The following is a 19,227-nucleotide window of genomic DNA, read 5'->3' on the forward strand; positions in this document are numbered from 1 at the left end:
CATTTCAAGTGAGTCCTGTGAAACACGATCCATTACATTCCTTGAAGCCATTCAGAACAGTGACACAGCTCAGGGTGCAACACGTGATGTATTAAATCCCAGGACTTTGTCCTGCTCACCCGAGAGAGTCACGTCTCCATTAAGGGACATTTGCTCAGTGTCCTGCAGCAGAGCAGTTCAGTTCCCTCTTAAAAAACACACACACACACACACAAAAAAACCCCAAACAAACCCAAAAAAGGAAAAGCAATGGAGGAGATGTAAAAGGAGATGCTGCAGGAAATGCCCTTCCAGGGACAGACACCATCCAGAGTAGGTCTGAATGAGGGACTGCTAAACAAGACCCCAATTCCACCATCGGAGACAGGAGCATTTCCCACACAAAGCAAACCATCAGCTCCTCTTGCTGTTTAATGGCTTGGAAAGTGATCTGCTTTGACATTTGCCCTCACTGGCAGAGAGCAGGACCCTTCTGGAAGTTGCTTAATTGGCCTGAATAGCCTTGTAAAATAATAATAAAAAACCCAGCCCTCCCACAATATGCCCGTAATTATATTTCCCAAGCAGAAAAATAATGGCTCTGAATTCTAAAAAGTGGTTTGTAACAGCATTGAGATAAACATTGCAGTGACATTATTAGCTATTTCATCTTCAAGTTAAGGTATCCCAGCCAGGGTTTGCTGTCTGAGGCCATGGTGCTGTGCTGACTCCCACCCAGGCACACTCTCTGCATGGCTCCCGGGGCCTTGACATTAACTAATTACCCTAATTACCAGCTTGCAATCCAGCCAGCACGGAAACCTGAGGGCACACCTTTTGCTTGGCATGCAAAGACACCTGGGGAGAGGTGGGTCTGCAGCTACCAGTGCTGCACACTCAACCTGGCCCCAGCTGGGCACCGGGAACAGGCACCCACCACAGGATTATTAACACCTATAAGAAGTGGTGTGAAAGAGGGTTGTTTCTGTGCTATCCTAAAGTTGTTTTTATCTCCTCCAGCACTCCAGCAGCTCAAGCAGCTCAAGCAGCAGTTCTGACTCTGACTGAAGAGGACGTGTCCCACCCGCACGGCAGGGAATTGGCAAAACACGAAGCTGAACGCCCCACGGGAACCACCTGCATGTTGCTCCGCTCCTTTCCCCTGTCTCTGAGTGTTTTGCCTGCTGAGTGATTTTCTTGTTTTTAGCTTGTAAATTCTTTGACCTGGAATTGCTGTGAGATGATGGGCAGCAGCTCTGTCCTCTGTCTTTCAGAAGAACCCACTGAGAGTCATCCCCGAGGCTGCAGATAGCAGCGTGGGGAGCATCACATGCTGGTTTGCAGTCTGCTGGTGTCTGCGTGTTTTTTCCTGGGTAATGATGCCAGCTGCTAACATCAACCCCACCACCCGTAAAAGTCCGTAAATTTTGTGTGAGCTTTCCCAGCTGTAGCAGAAGGGCTGGGCAGGGAATGCTGTAACTTTCCCCTTGCTGCACTATATGTGTTGCCATCCTCCGTGCCAGGGTAATAATCAATAGGAAAAAGTAGTGAGCTCGCTTTCTGAAGCCCCTGAGCGATGGCCATGGGACTGCAGCATGCTTGCTAGGAAAGGAAAAAAGCCTGGCAGTGCTTTCACCACAAAATTTTTAACACGGGGCTGCTTTTTCTGCTGTTTTATTTTTGTTTTGCCCACTGTCATGGCTCAAGAGGACCCTTCCCAGCCCTGCTATCAAGAAGGCTTTGCAGCCAGCTGGTGTGACTGGCTGCTGGACCCAGTGGCACAAACACGAGCAGCTCTCTGTGGCAGAGGGAATCTCCAGAAGAGGTGGTGCAGCCCATCTCGCCCAGATTTACTGCCAGCACAGCCTTGTTCATCCTTTTTGCACTACTGGCTGGGCATGTATATGTGCTGGGGCAGTGGGATTTCGCTCCTGCAGCTCCTCTCTGGATGCAGTTGTGTTTTGTCCTGTGACCCTCAAAGGTCCCCTACAGCTCTCCTTCCTGAAGGAGGGAAAACACGGCAGTGACGCCGCAGCATGCATGGCCACAGCTCCCACCGCTGTGCCTGCCCTGGCTTGTGCCCATGCCGGGAACCCTTCCTTCCCTGCAGCCGCGCTGCCGGCTCCTTTGCACCCTGTGCCTGGGGTCCCCTGCGCACAACCTGCGCCCTGCCCAGCCTCTCCTCCCCATTCCACCTCACAGAAATGTCCCCATCCTTGGAGGGTTCCCCTGCCTCCCTGTCCTGGCTTGAGACACGCCAGTGTTGGATGCAAGAGGGGCTGAAGAAAGTGTGGATAAAGCCCAACTCAGGTGCAATGCCACCTTTGTGGTGGGGAAAGGCACAACCCCCTCAAAAAGGGGCACGTGATCTCTCCTCACCCAAAAACGGTGAGGAACACGAAGCAGGCGAGGAATGAAGGCATGGTCTTTGTCATGCTGAGAGATCATGGTCCGGATGGGCACTGCGGGGGTGCGGGGCCATGGGGCAGAGGAACAGGTCTGCAAGGGGACTGCTGGAGAGAGCGGGGAGAGCTGGAGGGGCCCTGTCAGCATCCTGTAGTCCTCAGCAGTGCCCTGTCACCTCTGTGCTGCAGGGACCCTTGGCCTTGTGCTCCAGCATTTGCGAGGAGAGGCAGAGTACAAACTTATCTGGACTTATCAGCTGCTCCCTAAAAATAATGTAAAAAAAGAGACAAACTACAGAATAAAGAGGCCTTTTCAGGATAGGGTGAAAAGAGTTTGTTTATTTTTGCAGACAGCACAATTCAAGTTCAAATCTGGGCATTGCTCAGCAGATACCGGTGGGAAGAAGGCACCATGGTTACTTTGAGCACATTGTGATGACAGGGAGGCAGCTGGGGCAGCTGCCCAGTATTTTGTGAGATGCTGGGAGGCATGCTGCTCCTCTCAGCCAGGATTTTGAGATGCAGTAATAAATGAACAGGTTCTGATGAAGGTTGGAATGGCAGAAGGAAGCAAGGGAGATATGGCCTACAGGAAAATAAAAATCTTAAAAATTACCTGTGAAATTTAGGATAGATAGAGCCCCAAAAGGAGCTTCAGCAGACAACTGTAGAAGGCAGCAAAACCTCTCACCATCCCGTTGCTCCCGGGAAAGAGGAGCAAGCCACCAAGGGCCATGCAAAAGGAAAGCAAGTCGCTGACCATTTCAAGCAGCATGTGTTGTGTCATTAACTCACTTGGTCCTCTCAGGGCAGAAGTACCGAGAGAACAAAAAAGATGAGATAATCTGGAAGTAGGTTTGCTAAAGAACAGGGGATGTCACAACTGTAAAGCTCCTCACAGGACACCGAGGGATATTGAGAGTTTTTGAAAACTAGAGATGATCATTTGTCCTGCCACGCTGGAAAGGTTTCTCGCTTCTCTGATAAGCCCTCCTAGGATTACAGTACGTACGCAAGTCATGGCTTGGTGTGTGTAAAGCTTTATAGAAGTATGTTGTATGGCTCTGTATCCTGCTTTGATCTTAGTTTTAATTAGCACCATAAATGTGAGATACATGACTTTTCATCGTGAAAATCAAAAAAGAGCTCTGGATTTTGGCTAGAAAGGAGGACCCAGAGGGCAGCTGTTCTGGGCCAGCTCAGAGTTGCTAGCAACCATACAGAGGGAAGAAAATAAAACAGGTAATATCAGGGGTGTGTATACTGGTGAGAGGAGGACATGTGCACTCCCTTCATTTAACATATCCACCTAATGAACCTGTCAAAGAAGCTGGGCTGGGAGAGGCTGTCATAGTCCTTCTCCCGGAAGATGGCTGCCCGGTCCCCGAGGCCAAGCTTCAGCAGGACGTCCATGTCTACATCACTCCCAAGAGCCACTACCGTGGGCATGACATCTTGCTTCTTCATGGAATTGATGGCCTCCTCGAGGTTCTTGCTTCCCGTGATGCCATCAGTGATGAAGACGAATGAGAGCTCAGCATTGCGCCGGGCAAGTCGCTGCCCATCTCCCGGGCTGAGCACGATGTTGTTGATGGCGTGTATGATGGCTGACCCAATGTTGGAGGATGAGTCCAGGTACTTGATCTGTGCCAGGGCGCTGGAGATTTCCGTCAGGTTGTAGGTCAGTGGGAAGACCACATCCTGGTCCCTCTCACTGCCGTACTGCAGCAGCGCAATCCGGGCATTCATGTTGTCGTTGTTGCTCCTGGCTAGCGTGAGCTGTCGGGCCACCTCCTCCACAAAGTGGTGGGCCCTGTGGAAGTTCTGCTCCCCGATCCTTTCAGAGCCATCGAGCAAGAAGACAACGTCAATGGGGCGCTGTGTGCACTGGGCCACTGCGAGCTCTGCAGAAGAAAGAAGAAGACAAGAGTTGGGAGTGTAAGAAAGCCTACACGATAAGGTTGGGGCTTGCCTTGGGCAGTTTGGGCTGGAGTCACTTCCGTGCATCTTTGTCCAAAGAAGGACCAGTCCCACTCTGCTGCCAAAGCTTGTCTTTGCAACTGGTAATGTAGGAGCTTTGCTTTTGATGCCCTCAGGTCCTGGGCACTAGGTCTTTATGAATGTTAATTCTGGGGCCTATGACAGACCTCCACAATATTAGACAGGTCTGTGCACTTCAGTCCCAGAATTACATCTACCTTCTTACAGCAGTTTCCAGCTCTTATCTGTAAGAGGAATATCCAGTGATTAATGGCAGGCAGTGTCTGCAAACCTCTTGGTTACTTCTAGAGAGTGGTTTACTTTCAGAGCTACTCTTCACACACAGATTTGTAGGACGAAAGCTATTTTCATACCTTTCACCCAGATTAGTTTAATCAGCAATCACTAATTCCTGAAGAACTTATAAAGGTTGGGTCATATGGTTGGAAAACAAGACTATCCTTGTCGGTGCACCTGTTCAATAGTAAAGAAGCTTTTGTAATATATAACTGAGCAATGTTTGAGTGAAACACAGTGGGACATTGTTCTTCAGGCACTCAGAACAGCACCTGTCTACAAAGTGGGTACGTGGACATATCAATATACACAATGAATGAACTCAGAAATAAAAGGAGAAGAAAATAGCTATCTTTGGAGTCAGCTGTTAGTTAGGGACTATTATTTCATCCCTTTGCAGTAGTTATGCGTATTTGGTATTTCTCTGCATGCACTGCTTCTCTGAGAAACACTTCCATTTCTGCATTGTTGAATTTTCTTCTTGAGTTTCCTTCTCTGCTGAAAGCACTGGTCAGGAATACAATTGCAAAAGCAGTATTGATTTGTGATGTACCTGCTGTGGCTGGCCACCCCCTGTGTTGGCAGCAGGGTAATGGCCATATTACTATCAAGCAATTCTGTGGCTCTAAGACTGAATCTTGAAACAGTGAAGTCCTGGAGTCCATGTTATGTTGTGTTGCATGACTGGCAAGGAATAGGAGATTCTGGAGCAGCCCCAGCTTGAGCTTCCCTTTCTGGCAACGAGGGATAACTTTTGGGATAGGAGTATGACATTAGGTTGAATTTCTGTACTATGATCAAATCCAACTTGACAAAGTGCTTCCTCAGTGCTGAATGCTGCTACACCTGGATTCAGCATGGTAGGGTGCTGAACTGGTGTAATTCCTTGTGTGAGTTGAGCAACAAATGGATCACTGTTTAGTATATGAGTACTATGTGTGTAGTCAATATTTGGCAAATAGTGAAGTTGGATTTTAAGCAAAGTAGATACATGCATTCTTGAGACTACAGAGACAGTGTCCAACACAAATCTGGCAGCACAAGATAGTGTAGCAGAAGCTCTGATGGTGCGTATCATTGAGTTCACAGACTATTTGGCACCACTTCCATCCATGATGAAACAGTCAAACCTGATGCAGGAACTTCTGCTGGTACTTGTGGTTTGACCTAACTCACTGGACACAGCAAAAATCCATGGTTGTTTCTGTATCATGTTCCCTGACCTTGTAGGCTTGCATTTCTCCTTAGCCCACACTGTAAAACGTATCTACAATGATGGCATGCCTTGAATGGTGCTTACTGTACATTGCCTTACTATGAATGACAGGCTTTTGCAATGCCAGTTCTGACTGCAGTAGAAACCAATCTCCAAGTGATGTTTTTCCCCCATGAGCTTTTTGAATCTTGTATTTCCAAATTCAACTGCAATACTCCACTCCTTTAAAGCAATAAAGGTATGTACTCACCTCTGCCCAACCTTCCTTCAGAAATGTTGTCTAAAGGTACATTGATGCCGCAGTTCCCAGTACACAGGCGCTGCTGCCACAAGGGTACTTTGCCTTGGCAGTGCCTGCACTCCTGGGCCTCACCTGCTCTGTGCAGTTGTAAAGGGGGAAAGGCTGGAAGGCATGCCCCTTGCAACCACACAGTCCAAAATCTACACAGGGGTCTGCAAAAGCAGGAGGAAGCGGGTGGGTGGGAGTAAGGGCTGCATATTGTGTTGGACAAGTCTTACCAGGCTGTCTTTCTTTTTGCTTGTCTACATATAGTCATGGTTCTTTTGATAAAAAGCAAGATCCACGCCCCTCCCACATGACCCAAAGTAAGCCCTGAGAGCTCCTAATTAAGCAGACAGCAACTGAGAGCAGCATCACTCTGCAGGTCTTCAGCAAGAGCATAACACATGGCTGGCTCTCTAGGCAGCCTCTCCCGCAGAAGCACTCCCCCAGGACTCCTCTTGCTGCTCAGCCCTCACCACTGGAGAGGGCTGCCTTTGAGCTGTGTGGTAAGATGCCTTTACACATGAGTTATCTCATGAGAATGTTACATAGGTGCAAGCAGTGCAGCAAAACCTTGGGTTTGTCCTGTTCAGTGTCACACTTCGGTTGCAGTTTGTTCCCATTTCTGAGAGGCTGAGGACCCAAGTGCCCTTTCCCGCAGTGAGAAACAAGTTTCTCATCCTTAACTGGGAGATAAGCTCTCAGGGGCACCACCGTGAATTAGGCCAACTAAAATCTTCACATCATGCTTTTAATTGGAGCACCAGTCCTTCTCATGCAGCTTACAGCAAGGCACAAATGCCTGCAGCTCACTCTATTGCGTACTGTATGCTAGGACATAGCTGAGGACATCTAACAGAGATGAACAAAAAGCAGAAATACCATTGATTTTCCTGCATTAGCAACCTGTCTAGTTACATGCATGTGCAGAGTAACTCTACCCATTCACATCACGTTCCTGCTTCTTCAAAAACCTGCATAACTTGTATTCCCTCTATTGTTTCACAGTGTTGACAGTGGAGATGAAAGTGACAGTGAGATGGGGACTGACCTCCCAGCCCTTTCTGGGGCTTCTCCCTTTCACAACCCCTCCCATGGCTTTGGGGAAGTGTGGACTGTCCTTTGCCCAACCCCTTATCTGTGTCCTTCCTTTGCCCAAGAGCTTCACTGAAGGAACCACTGCTGTGATGAAATCTGATTCTATCAAAGGGATTAGCCAGGATTATGTTAGCAAAACACCTTTGTTTCCAATGTTGTACTGCTTTGCTAGGAAATATTTCCAAAGGAAATGAAATAAACAGCCACTGTGTGATGAAATGAAATAAACACCCCCTTTGCTGAAGTCTTGCTGAATCCTCATGTTGTTCAGCAAAACGTCCCAGCCCTGAGATGTTCTCTTCAAATCAGTGGGTTTTGGGAGCTTCTCCTCTAGCACCATGGCTGGAGCAGCTTAACTATTCTGAGTTCAGTCCTCTTACTTGCATCCCAGCCGGCTAAGTCACACGCTAATTTTGGGGTAAAAATCAAAACAGAGTAGGGAGCTTGCCTTTGCACAGACTATCCAGAACATGTGGATTATGATCAGATGCTAGCATACAGACTCAGACACAGGCTGATCCTTTTGCCTTCACCTAAAATACAGAAAACACCACATAAAGCTATCTGAACTCTTTTCCCTCTATTATATGCCAACAGCAGTTCTGAGCTCCCTGTCCCTATAGACTGGGAGCAAAAAGTGCTAAAACCTTGGGAGAAAGATAATTTTTGTGCAGTGTGTATGATCTGCTCATGTGCTGATTGACATAAACATCTCCCCTGCGTGCCTGTTGCTGGATGGCTTCTAGCCTAGACTGGCAAACCCCAGGTGTTGAAAAGACTGTAAGAAGTTCCAAGAGGGTAAGTTCCTCATTCCAATTCCCATGCCTGAGCTTGGAAACTGGCTCCGCTTTGCACACCTTGAAACATTACAGCCCAACCACATTTTTGAAGACCATACATCTCCCTTCTGCCCATTAAATATGACATTTGCTCAGTATACTTTATTGCAATAATACCATGTCAGTTAGAGAGGCTGCAGAATTCACTTGCTGGCAGTAAACACTTCCTCTTATGTCTGCACATGAAATGCTCTTTTCTCTTCTTAGGGCTTGGGAGGGCAGTAGTTATTCTGGAGGCAGGAATGGCAGTCACCTGCCTGACTTTTTGTGAAAACTAGGGGCAGCTGAGCTCATGGACTTATTGCTCCTTGTCTAAGTGCACGAACCTGCAGCACAAGGGGTGGGTCTGTAGTCTCTCTGAACCAAACTAGCACTGGGAATGGATTGAATGGGCTATACTATACCATGTTTAAATATTTGCTTTTAAATAGCTCACGTAACGCGTCACAGAGGTTTGCACAGTTCCGGATTTTTGCTTTGGACCGCCTGGCCCTACATAACCTCTATCTCTTGGATACGAACAGGTACATGTTGCTAATTCAGACAGAAGAAACACAAATGTAGAAGCAGAGAAAAAGGCAGAGGGAGCTCATACAGCTTCTGAGAGAAGCACTCCCCAGGTTTTGGTGCTCGATGGAAAGCCAGGGATGCCTCCTCTCCCGTATTGCTTGCTCCTTCCCTTCTATATCCCCAACTGCCCACTGAATGGTTGTTCGGAGACACTCGCTGTGGCAAGAGGAGATACACCTTGCTTTGTCAGTCTTGCCACACAAATGGTTTGCAGGACCTGAAGACAGCCCTCACAGTAACCCAGCGAGAGGATGCAGAAGATGCTTCAGAAGCAGTCAGCAAATACATACATAGGAAGGCATGGGAAAAGCGCATTGAGGGGTTCGGTCTGGCCCTCAGACACGCATGTGCCGGCAGCCTCCTTGGTGAAGGCTGGTGCTCACACGCAGCTGAGGGCTGGGACACGCTAGCCTGCTGGAGCAGGGTGGAAGCATGGGAGGGCTGGAAGGGAGCAGTGTGGCTGGCTCAGAGACTGAGGCAGTGCAGGTCCTCTGCAGAAAAGTAGTGGGCAAAGCAAGAGCATCTCTTGACATCACTGGAGAAAGCCGCCATGCTCATCAGCCAGCCAAGCCGGAGAGGACTGCCCCTCATGTCATATCCCTAGCTGAGCGCAACCAAGCCATTTCACTGCCTGTGTTTCTCCTAAACTAAAAGCATCTACCAATGTGCCTGTCCCCTCTGCCAAACAGGCACTCAAGGAAAGATGATTACCACCTCCACTCAATCTCTTTCTCCAACCGCTTCACGTGATCTCTAACAGAGATGTCAGCAAAGCCCTAGCACAGTTTCTGGGTCCCCCACAATCTCGCTGTGCACCATTTTGAAGGTGTCAATGAACAAGTCCATCCACTCTTGCCGCTCATTTCCAGTGGCAAACTTGGCTTTTTCGGCGGTAAAGGCCAAAGTGGCCACCAGCTGGGTGTACATGCTGGGGTCCTGGGTTTCCCGCGTGGAGTTTAGGAACTGGGCGATCGAATGTATGGTGCTGGGGAAATCTATGTTGACTCCCTCTTCCATGGGGCGGAAAATAAGTGGGTTTATGTTCCCAGGGTTCCTGTCATCTGCAAGTGAGCGTCAAAAGAATATTTTCAGGGCTTGCTAGCAATGGCTGTGTCTCTGAAAGCTACCTGGCTTTCCTACGTGCGCTGCACCAGAGAAGAACAGAGCTAACGAGGACAGAGAAGCAAAGACCAAAGCCAGATTTTAAATCTTTCTGCCACATTTATGTCTGGGGAACTGTGGGATTTGTACTGAAATCACTCACACATCAACCGAGAGACCTCAGAAAATTACATGAAACCTTAACTGCCCAGTTCCTTCCTTCAGCATAGGCATGATGGAGAAAGAGCAGTGCTCAGGAAGAGGGCCACAGGGTCCAACTTCTTTCTGCCTATGGGATTCAGCCATCAGATAGCTCTGAACTCTGCTAAGGTACAAACTGTACACATGATGCTGTACAGCCAGAAAGGCATCTAAGGGACAGCATTGTGTGAACTCCTTGCCTGGCACTCAGCCTACTGTGCTTTGGCTAGAATTACTGCCCTGCAGTGTGCAATGCTCCTGTGCAGTGTCCGGGCTAGTCAGGACTCCAAGAGCCTCCATCTCCACCTGACTATGCTGAATTAAATTCAAATAAAATCCCAAAGCTCAAAGCCAAGCCTTTTGCGTCGGTTAGAAAGAGCTTCGCAGAGCATCATGCGTTTTCTATGAAGCAAGTGGTCAGTTCAGATTTGCTCAGCATTTAACCCATTTAACACTCCAGCATCCTGTTAGCACCACAGTAACTGATGGGTGGTAAAAGGGAGACAAGGGTCTGCCCTGAAAACAGGAAAACCTGCATTTCCTTAGGCAAAGCACTGAGGCAGCATGCCTTCATCTGCAGATGTGAACCTGAAATGGCAACGTGCCTGGCTCCGCAAGGCAGCAGGGAGGAAGCCGGGGTGTATGTAATACCTGTCCCTCTCTGTGCTTTGCTGACAATACCCAGGCTGGAGCCAGGATACCTGGCATGCGCAATTGATTTGCTCCTTAAAATGCCAGGACTGCAACTCCGACAGCCGTGGGGCCAAGAACAGGGCTCGGTGTAGCTGCCTCCTTGACCTGAACCTGTCTAGCCTATCTATGACTGGACATGCACACTGGATGTGCACGAAGCTCACTCACATACCCTGCGAAGGGCATCATCTCCATCCAAAGGGTTTGCAGGTGAATTGGCACCAACTCTTGAGATGTTCTCAGAGAAGTGGAGGAAGCTGAGCACTGAACAGAGAAGCCCCAGGCTCTGTCACATGCCTTATGTCATATCCCATCCAACACATTCCCTTGCCACTACACAAATGTGTTCATTGCAAATCCTTCTAGATGATGACGGCAAAGCATCACGCACCACCCAGTGTGGCACGTGGAAGTCGCTTTGCCCAAAGGCCACTGAATCTCTGGGTATCATTTAAAACTTGGTCTACCAGGCCTAGCACAGATCCTTGTACACCAGGACAACTTTTGCCCATGCTGAGATGGGTGTACTGGCACTTTCACAGGAAGCCCACACCTACCCAGCCATGTCACTCCACCTCCCATGTCCTCTGGGGTGCAGATGTAGGGCCTGCACTTGACCTGGCCTGCCTACAGCACGGATTGAGAGATTCACCCAAGAGGGAACCTCCTCAGATGCCTCCTCAAGCCATTTCTGCTCTGGTCCCCAGGACTGTCAGGTACCAGTGAACTGTTCTCACCTTGCATCAGGAACAGAAACACCCAAGTGCACTACAGGGAAAGGATTGCCAACTTCACCTTGCTTTGGAAGGCTTTGATGGCCCAAGTCTAGGAGAACATGAGTGCGGCACTGTTTGGATCAGTCTCTCTCCTGCAGTGTTCCTCAGAAACAGAGAGGCTGCAAAGACCAAAACCTTTGAAGACACCTGAGCAGTCACCAGTGTGGCATGGGGAAGTCACCTCCTTGTGCACGGATCCACAGGACAAAGCTCCTTAGAGGACACTGCAGAGGAGCCTGTGTGGATAGCTCAGCATCACGGCTGGACACTGTGCTCTCTGCATGGCCAGGTGCAAATAAACTAGTGAGAGATTTTAGATTGGAATAATTATAGCTTTTCTGTCTTCAGATTTCTGAGCATCCTGGGACCAGTTTTCCTTTGCTTTGTATGGAAACAAAGGGACTACTTTGAAAATGAAATTTGAGATTCTGTAGAAGACTGAGTTGAAGCTGGGGACTTTCACAAAAACATTCACGGCAAGAGTAGAGATAAAAATTGGAAGAACAGGCAAAACTTTGTCCCTTATAAGCTTTGTATGTATCAGCAAATAGTGCATCTATTGTATTTAAACAGGCACAGAGACTCAGACAGGATCTCTAGGAATTCAGGTTGCAGATCTACCTCTTAACAAGCAAAACGTGATCAAGTAAAGCTACCTGCAGCGAGCAGCAGCTGTCTCCTTTATACCAGAGGATCCTTACAGCCTTTTTCCTTTAATCCAACACCCTGAGTTAATTGTTAATTAAATACAGCCAGCGTTAGAGAAGCCAAAGCTTTGGGTCCACTGTAGTGTCATTTTCCAAATGGTCCCTACCCCCTGCTCTGCCCTTGTCACTCCCACGGAGCATCCTGCCCAGTGCTGCAGGTTGGGCTCTGCATTTCAAAGGTCACATGGGCGGGAGAGTTTAGCAAGGGGGTTTTGACTTGATGTATAATACAGACATGGAACAAGTGAAAAATTAATTGCTGAGTTTGGAGGTCAAAACCTGGTGGCTCCCAGAAACTGGGACAGGAAGAAATACCAGGGCTGAGCCACGCTGGTGCACTAACAGGGTACACTTGTACCTACCTGTGCACAGAACTCAGAGAGACAGGAAAAGAGCAGGAGATGAAACCCTGGAGCCTCTCCTCACGTAAAGTAACACTATTTCCTGAACTCCTGCCATCCAAAGGGAATGAACAGGGTTGCACACCCCCCTCCCACTCCTGAGCCTTGTGCACTCTCCCCCGGACCTACCACTTTGTGCAGATGGCACAAAGCTACTTGTAATGTTTACCTGTCTGACAGGGCAGCTCAGGGCAGACGATCTGTGGATCTGGAAGGAAAAGAAACAAGGAAAACTGAGTGATGTGCTGCCATCCCCCTTCACAGCTTGCACAGTTAGGGTGGCAGGGCAAGGTCTCTTACAAGGGGAAAGGACTCCAACGGACTGCCCCAAAAGGCTGGCCCGTATCTGAGGAAGGACTGTTCATCCAGGGCTACATAAAGGTCAGCCCCTACCATGAATGACCCAGCTTATGAGCTATTGGCCAACCTGCTGGGACACACTGTCTCTGCAATCGTTGCAATGCACCACGTCCCTCACCCCAAACCCTCTGAGTCAAAACTCCAGTTCCAGTAAGAATTGTGTAAGGACAGGTACAGACCTGGGCAGAGCACGTCTTCCATCTTGTCAATGAATTCCTCCGCCACTAGGTCTGAGAAGAGCCTCATCTTCTGGACTCGCTGGGGCTCATTGCAGGCAATGGAGACCAGGGTCTCGCTCTGTTCTGGCTGATCAAACATGTCTCCAATGCCAATGGTGTTGACGACCACATCTCTACCGCAAAGAGCCCCTAGGTTCTTGTCATCATCCCGGGGGTCGTAGCGCCCATCTGTGATCACCACAGCAAACACCTGGGCTTTCTCTCGCCTGCTTTCCTTGATGAGCTTGTTGTAGGCAAACTGAAGGGCAGATGGTGTCCAGGTGCCTCCAGCGATCCACTCCAGGCGCTTCACTGCTTCCTTGAAGCTTGACAGTGAATCAATGCGCTCATCATCAAGCTTGATGGCTTCGAAGGTCCCCTCGTGACTGTACTGCACCACCCCAACACGGGCACCTGCCAATGAAGCATCACGTTATTTGGCTTTGCATCCTCAGTGAAAAATGGAGAAAGTCAGCAAACTTTCATATCAGCAAAGAGCTGCCCGATTGGCCTACAAAGCTGGGAAGGGAAGAGAGAAGAGCAGAAACTGCTGTGAAAATGATGGACAGACGGATTGCAACCCAGGGCAGCTACAGACAAACATGTAAGCTGGAGGGATCCAAGACCCTTTTCTTTTCCCCATGCCCCACTCTGTCCCCACACAGTCCAGACCTGTCTGCGACTTGGGGTCCTTGGCAATAGACCCCAGCCGGCTGACCACGTTGACAACAAAATTTTTCTCCAGGGTGAAGTTGGTGTAGCCAATACTCTCTGAGCTGTCTATGACGAACATGATGTCCAGGGCACCGCAGCGCTTCTCACAGTCTGGGGAGAGGGACAGAAGGAGGAAAACACAAAGGTCAATGATGGTGGGAACAAGAGCCACCAGGGCAGAAGAGACCATCTATGGAAAGATGGAGACAGTTAGCATCACACCAAGCACCCACAGGGTTTGTGGTGCTGCCCGCAGCTGGCAGCCTAGGGAGGATTTCACATGCATCTTTCTGTTGACGTATATCAAAAGAAACCTTTTAAATCTTGCTGTGTAATATACTCTATCCTATTATGTGGACCATGCAACTCTATATTACAGCTCACTGCTGCTGTGATGGTGATGGCAGAGCTAAATTTTGGGAGGTAAGCCAGGCTACCTCTGCAGTGCCACTGCACTCAGTGGTGGGCTGGGACCGGGGTGAGCAGGGAAGGACTTCCCACGCTGCCTCCTCTGCAGGGTGCAGTGCTGTGCAGAGCAGCAAAGATCCTGCCGTGCTGGCAGTTCAGTGCAAAGGGCAGCTCACGGGGCAAAGCTCCCTCAAGGGAGCTCCTGAGGTAGGAGGCAGCCTCTGGTGACCCCTTTTCTCCATCCCTCGAGTGGTCACTCCCCTGCCCTGGGGAGAGGCGATGGTCCACTCACCACAGCATCCACATGTCTCTCGCACGTAGGTCATCACGTCGCAGTCCTGCCAGCAAAGGGGTGCAGGGTGAGTGCCTCCCTCCCGTCATGCAACATCTGTCCCCTCTAAGGGAAAGGCTCCCCGTCACCCTCCCACCCAGCTAGCCCACTCCACTCTTTCCTTGGCTCCCGTGGGAAGCCACAGGCCACCTCTGCCGGGCAGTGGCAGGACTTGACACCCTGTTTTGTTCTCAGGCTGTGCACGGCAAAGCCACAGTTGCCCCAGGAGGAAGAGCACCGGGGGCTGCAGAGCAGTGCTACTTACAGTGAGGCCAGGATCTCCTGGTGGGCCAGGGGTCCCCTGTAAGGAGAGCAGAGGGATTTCAGGCACAGTTTTCCCATGAGTTTCTTTTTTGGGAACTAGACATCAGAGCCATCATAACATGGCTTTTTGCAGAGTTCTGCCATGGGAAGGGTAGGAAAGCCTCATGGGGAGACAGCAGACACATTTGGCAGCTGGTGTCCCCTCCAGCAAGTCCTGCTGCGGGGAGACCCGCTGGGGTCTGCTGGGCTTTAGAGCATCAAGAAGTGGGGAGGAGGGGAGGGGGCTGGAACATCTGCTCAGACACAACAGAATGGTACTGTACCTCAGGGCCTGCTTCCCCAGTTGGACCGCGGAGTCCAGGCTCCCCTCCCGGGCCAGGGTCACCCTGGGGAAAAAACAAGGAAGGGTCAAATATTTCCTTAGCAAGGCTGGCAATGCAGCCTCTGGTGTTCGGGGCTCCTCCTGACCTCCTTGTCAGGCACAGCCCTGCTAAGTGTGGTCACCAGCCTGGGGACACAGGGCAGGCAGGAGAGTGGGCAGCGCCATGCCCAGCACGCCTGCCAGAGGTGTGGGAGGGGGATGGTGACCCTGCAGGCAGTACGGGAAGTCTGCTTACCGGTTCCCCCTTCGCTCCTTTGGTCCCTTGCACTCCTTTTGGTCCAAGCTCACCTCTTATTCCCTGCTCAAAGGAAGGAGAAACAGATCCGGCATGGAGCACATCTGGATGTGCTCAGGTGGAGGCACTACTGCTATGAGCCCATCAAAACCACATGCCTGCCTGGCCCGGGAGAGCACCCTCTAAACCAGCAGCTCAGCATAGAGTAAATAAATGGTGTTTACATAGGCATTAACTAAGAATAAAGAAGTTTTGCAAAGCATATTTCAGATGGTTTCAAAAGGAGATGGGCTTGGGAGATATACCCAGGCTCTGCAGCTGCAGGGAATAGCCAGGGCAGCTTCCAGCAGGACAGGCTCCCTGGCCATGCACCCGGAGGGTCGTGCGACAACTAGTCAGCATTTCAGTCAATACAAAAAACAGGCAATGGAGACAAACACACTCACCTTGGGTCCTGGCTGCCCCTTCTCACCCTTGTCACCCTGCGAAGGGAGCGGAAGGAGAGGTCAGCACCCGACCGGTACTGGCCCCGCACCGTGCATGCATGCATCTGAAGTTTGCAGTGAGGGCCACAAAGCTGAACAGCAGGTGTAGCTTCAGGGTGATGGTTGGGGTGGTGGGCACAGCCACCTCCCCATTACTGCCATTGAGGTTGGGGTCCCTAGCACCTCTGCCACAAAGCTGATGGAGCTGCGGCCAGGTTCAGTCCCAGTCTTCAGTCCCCATCACCCCCTTTTCGGGGTCCACATTTTTTTGTGACTCTGATCATTTTTCTTCCTCCTTCCCTCTTCTCCCAGGCTGCTCAGCTCCAACAGCAACCTCCATCAAAACAGGATTCCTCACGGCACACACATCTGTGCTGGACAAGGCATACATACCTGTGGTCCTCTAGGCCCAGGGTAGCTAAAGCCAGGTCTGCCTCTGTCACCCTTTGGTAGAAAAAAATGACCCATCAGAAACCAAACCCAACCTTTCTGACCTGGCGATGCCAGTGACAGTCAGAGCAGTTTTCATCTGCTCTCGGGGTGAGACACCACCAGGAGCCATGACTTCTGCAGCTGGCCTTGAAACACTGAGAACGGCTGTGCAGAGCAAGGCTTTGCAGGGTCTTGGGGATGTCACATGCCAGGGACACCCTTGAATCTGTGCAGGGTGAAAGATATAATTGGAGCTGCCTTGGCCAGAGCAAGAACTACATCTCTGCCCCATAGGGAGGCTCAGGTTTGAGCCATTCAGTTTCTGAGGCACACAAGTTTCTGCAGTGGAAACTGCATTTTTTAAAAACAACAACAAAAAAGCACACAAAAATACCCTTTCAAATGCAGAGTTGCATTCAGGGACTTTACCTTTGGTCCTGGTGGTCCGGCGTCACCTCTTGGGCCCAAGTCACCGGGGTCCCCACGTGATCCCTGCAGGACAGCGTTGGGGAGAACAGAGGGATTGGGTGAGCATGTTCCCTGCGGCTCCCCGGCTGCACAGGGGACCGTGCTGGAGAAACCAGCTCTTGAGATGATGTTGTGAGACCATCTCCCCTTCTGATGAGGTTACTGTGACAGTGACTGACTTGGGTTCCTGCATCCCATGGAGCCACACAGATGTCACGGCACTACTGCCACAGTGGGGTGCTGGACTAACCACAGACCCAGGACAAATGGGCGCCCAGGGAGCCCCATCTTTCCTTGCCCCGTGACCTGCTCTGACGTGGTCCCTTCCACATTGTCATGGGAACACCTGGGACTGGGAGTGATGGAGAAGCGGGGACTCCTGGGTCCTGCAATTTCTCCTTGCCCCAGGAAGGGCTAGCCAGGGGTCTTTAGGCTAATTTTTGAGCATCCCTGAGAAAAGATCAGGCAGGTTGCCCTTGGGAGGTACAGTGCAGCCAGCTTATGTCAGCAGGGCAAGCTCTCACCACAGAGGGAGGATATAGTTACACAGATGCCCCAGGATGACTTACTATCTTGCCTGGCTCTCCCACAGCACCTGACGGGCCTCGAGGTCCTGGCAGTCCTTGGTCTCCCTGCAAAGCAAAGCAAGACACAAGAATGTGCAGAGGCAGGTACAAGCAGATGTGCATGAGGAGGAAAGCTGGGTAAGCTGTCCTGGATGGCAGCAGCACTCTCCCTCCCTCCTGGCTGTCACTGACCCCTGCTCCATGCTTACCCTTGCTCCTTTGCTTCCAACCTCACCGGGCAGGCCACGAGGACCCTCTGGACCAGGATCTCCCTGTGAGAATGGAAAAGATATTCCTGGTCAGGGATGTCTCCAATGCTGTTTGTGTGCATGGCAGTGCTCCTTGGAGAGAGCAGGCATGATGCCGTTCTCAAATCTGGTGTTTCTTGGCTTGAAACACAGTGTCAGGGCAGTGTGCCCTCTGAACTTGTCTCAGCCTTGAGCTTTGCTGCCCTTCATTCCCTCTCTGGATCAAGCCCTGGAAGAGGAGGCTGTACCTGCTGCCACCAGGGCAGGCAGCAGGCACAGTTGGAGCAGAGCACACATGCAGACCCCAGTGGGATCTGCAATTCCCAGCTCTGGTGTTGGATGCTTCATAGCTGGGCGGTAGTGCATCACACACCCCAGTCTTGTGTACCTTGGGCACATTTGCAATAGTCTGGGTAGTTGCTTTACTCACCCTTTCTCCTTTGGCCCCAGGAGTGCCTTTGCTGCCTTTTGTCCCTGGATCTCCACGTCGACCCTTGACAGACACAGAAAGTCACATAAATGGGATGCAAAGATGGATGCTACCCGGACAGTGATGCCTGGCTGCCCTGCCTTCTCCCTCCTGGCCCAAGAGACGTCTCCTTGCCCCCTTAGTGACCATGTGCCTGGCAGCAGGGGAGCAGGGATGCCCATGCTGGCACTGCTTGGGTGATCTTGCCTTTGGCTTTTGGGAAGCCATAGTCAGACTATTCTTTCAGGAGGGTGGTCATTGCAGTGACCACAAACAGTTGTGGTTCACTCCTCAGGGTTAAAGACTCTGCTTTACTTCCAAGCTCATCCAGTGTTGCTTCCCCAACCAGATCTCGCACAAGGACACAAGCTGGCTGGGCTCTGGCCTCTTGGTGTTGGTGGAGCCATGCTGCTGTATTCTGCCAAGGAATGACATCACCAACCCACTCCCCAAATTTTGCAGTGCCCCATCACATTAGCTTGGGTCTGTGTGGCACCATTGATGTTGTGACACAGCTGCGGTTTGACGCTGCCCTTTTCAGAGAGCTCTACTGTAACAGCCAGCAGATCTTGACTCTGTGAGCTCCTCTGAGAAGCTGGAGTTTTGGGGAACTTGCTAGAGTACAGCCAAAGGGTCCCTGGGCATCTGTAGAGGCATTTGTGATTATGTGGGAATACAGGATGCTTCTCTAAGGTGAAATGGTTAACATCAGGCTTAGGATTATGGAAGTACTGCTCTGTAAAGATGGAGGAGGCAAGGAGATCAGCATCTGCACATCTTTTGGGGTGCAGAAGACAGGGCAGGCAGGCTAAATGGGACAGTTTCTCAGAGCTCATCCATGAAACTGCATCAGGCTCCCATGGTGTGCCCACTGTCCAGAGAGCTATTCAGACACTTACAGGCTCTCCTTTGGGTCCAGGAGGTCCTGCTTCACCTCTTCTTCCCTTACTTCCAGGAGGCCCTTGAGGTCCAGGGTTGCCTGGAAGTCCCTTGGAGAAGAAAAAGAAATACAGTTTGTCGGAAGAGAGGTCAAGGTGCACACACACACCTCTCATCCTGTGTCAAGCAGTCCACCCTTGAGCAAGGGTGCGTATGAGCGTA

The 19,227-nt window shown here is 50.6% G+C and overlaps 1 protein-coding gene across 2 annotated transcripts in view; it reads right to left on the minus strand.

The window, feature by feature from the left end:
* Positions 1-2,703: 2,703 nt before the first annotated feature.
* The window catches only part of COL6A2 (collagen type VI alpha 2 chain), a 31,855-nt gene continuing 15,331 nt past the window's right edge, over positions 2,704-19,227 (minus strand). The window contains exons 14-28 of one of the 2 annotated variants that reach the window (XM_075027774.1): positions 19,026-19,115; positions 18,088-18,150; positions 17,619-17,681; positions 17,413-17,475; positions 16,805-16,867; positions 16,337-16,387; positions 15,905-15,940; positions 15,459-15,521; positions 15,165-15,227; positions 14,843-14,878; positions 14,539-14,584; positions 13,797-13,949; positions 13,086-13,538; positions 12,716-12,754; positions 2,704-4,288 (exon numbers count right to left, since the gene is read on the minus strand). In XM_075027774.1, the coding sequence (XP_074883875.1) occupies positions 3,681-4,288; positions 12,716-12,754; positions 13,086-13,538; positions 13,797-13,949; positions 14,539-14,584; positions 14,843-14,878; positions 15,165-15,227; positions 15,459-15,521; positions 15,905-15,940; positions 16,337-16,387; positions 16,805-16,867; positions 17,413-17,475; positions 17,619-17,681; positions 18,088-18,150; positions 19,026-19,115 (1,890 nt within the window). In that variant the 3' untranslated portion in view covers positions 2,704-3,680. The other variant, XM_075027775.1, reaches the window with a different exon arrangement.

This window comes from Buteo buteo, chromosome 5, assembly GCF_964188355.1.
Source record: "Buteo buteo chromosome 5, bButBut1.hap1.1, whole genome shotgun sequence".
Taxonomy (NCBI): Eukaryota; Metazoa; Chordata; class Aves; order Accipitriformes; family Accipitridae; genus Buteo; species Buteo buteo.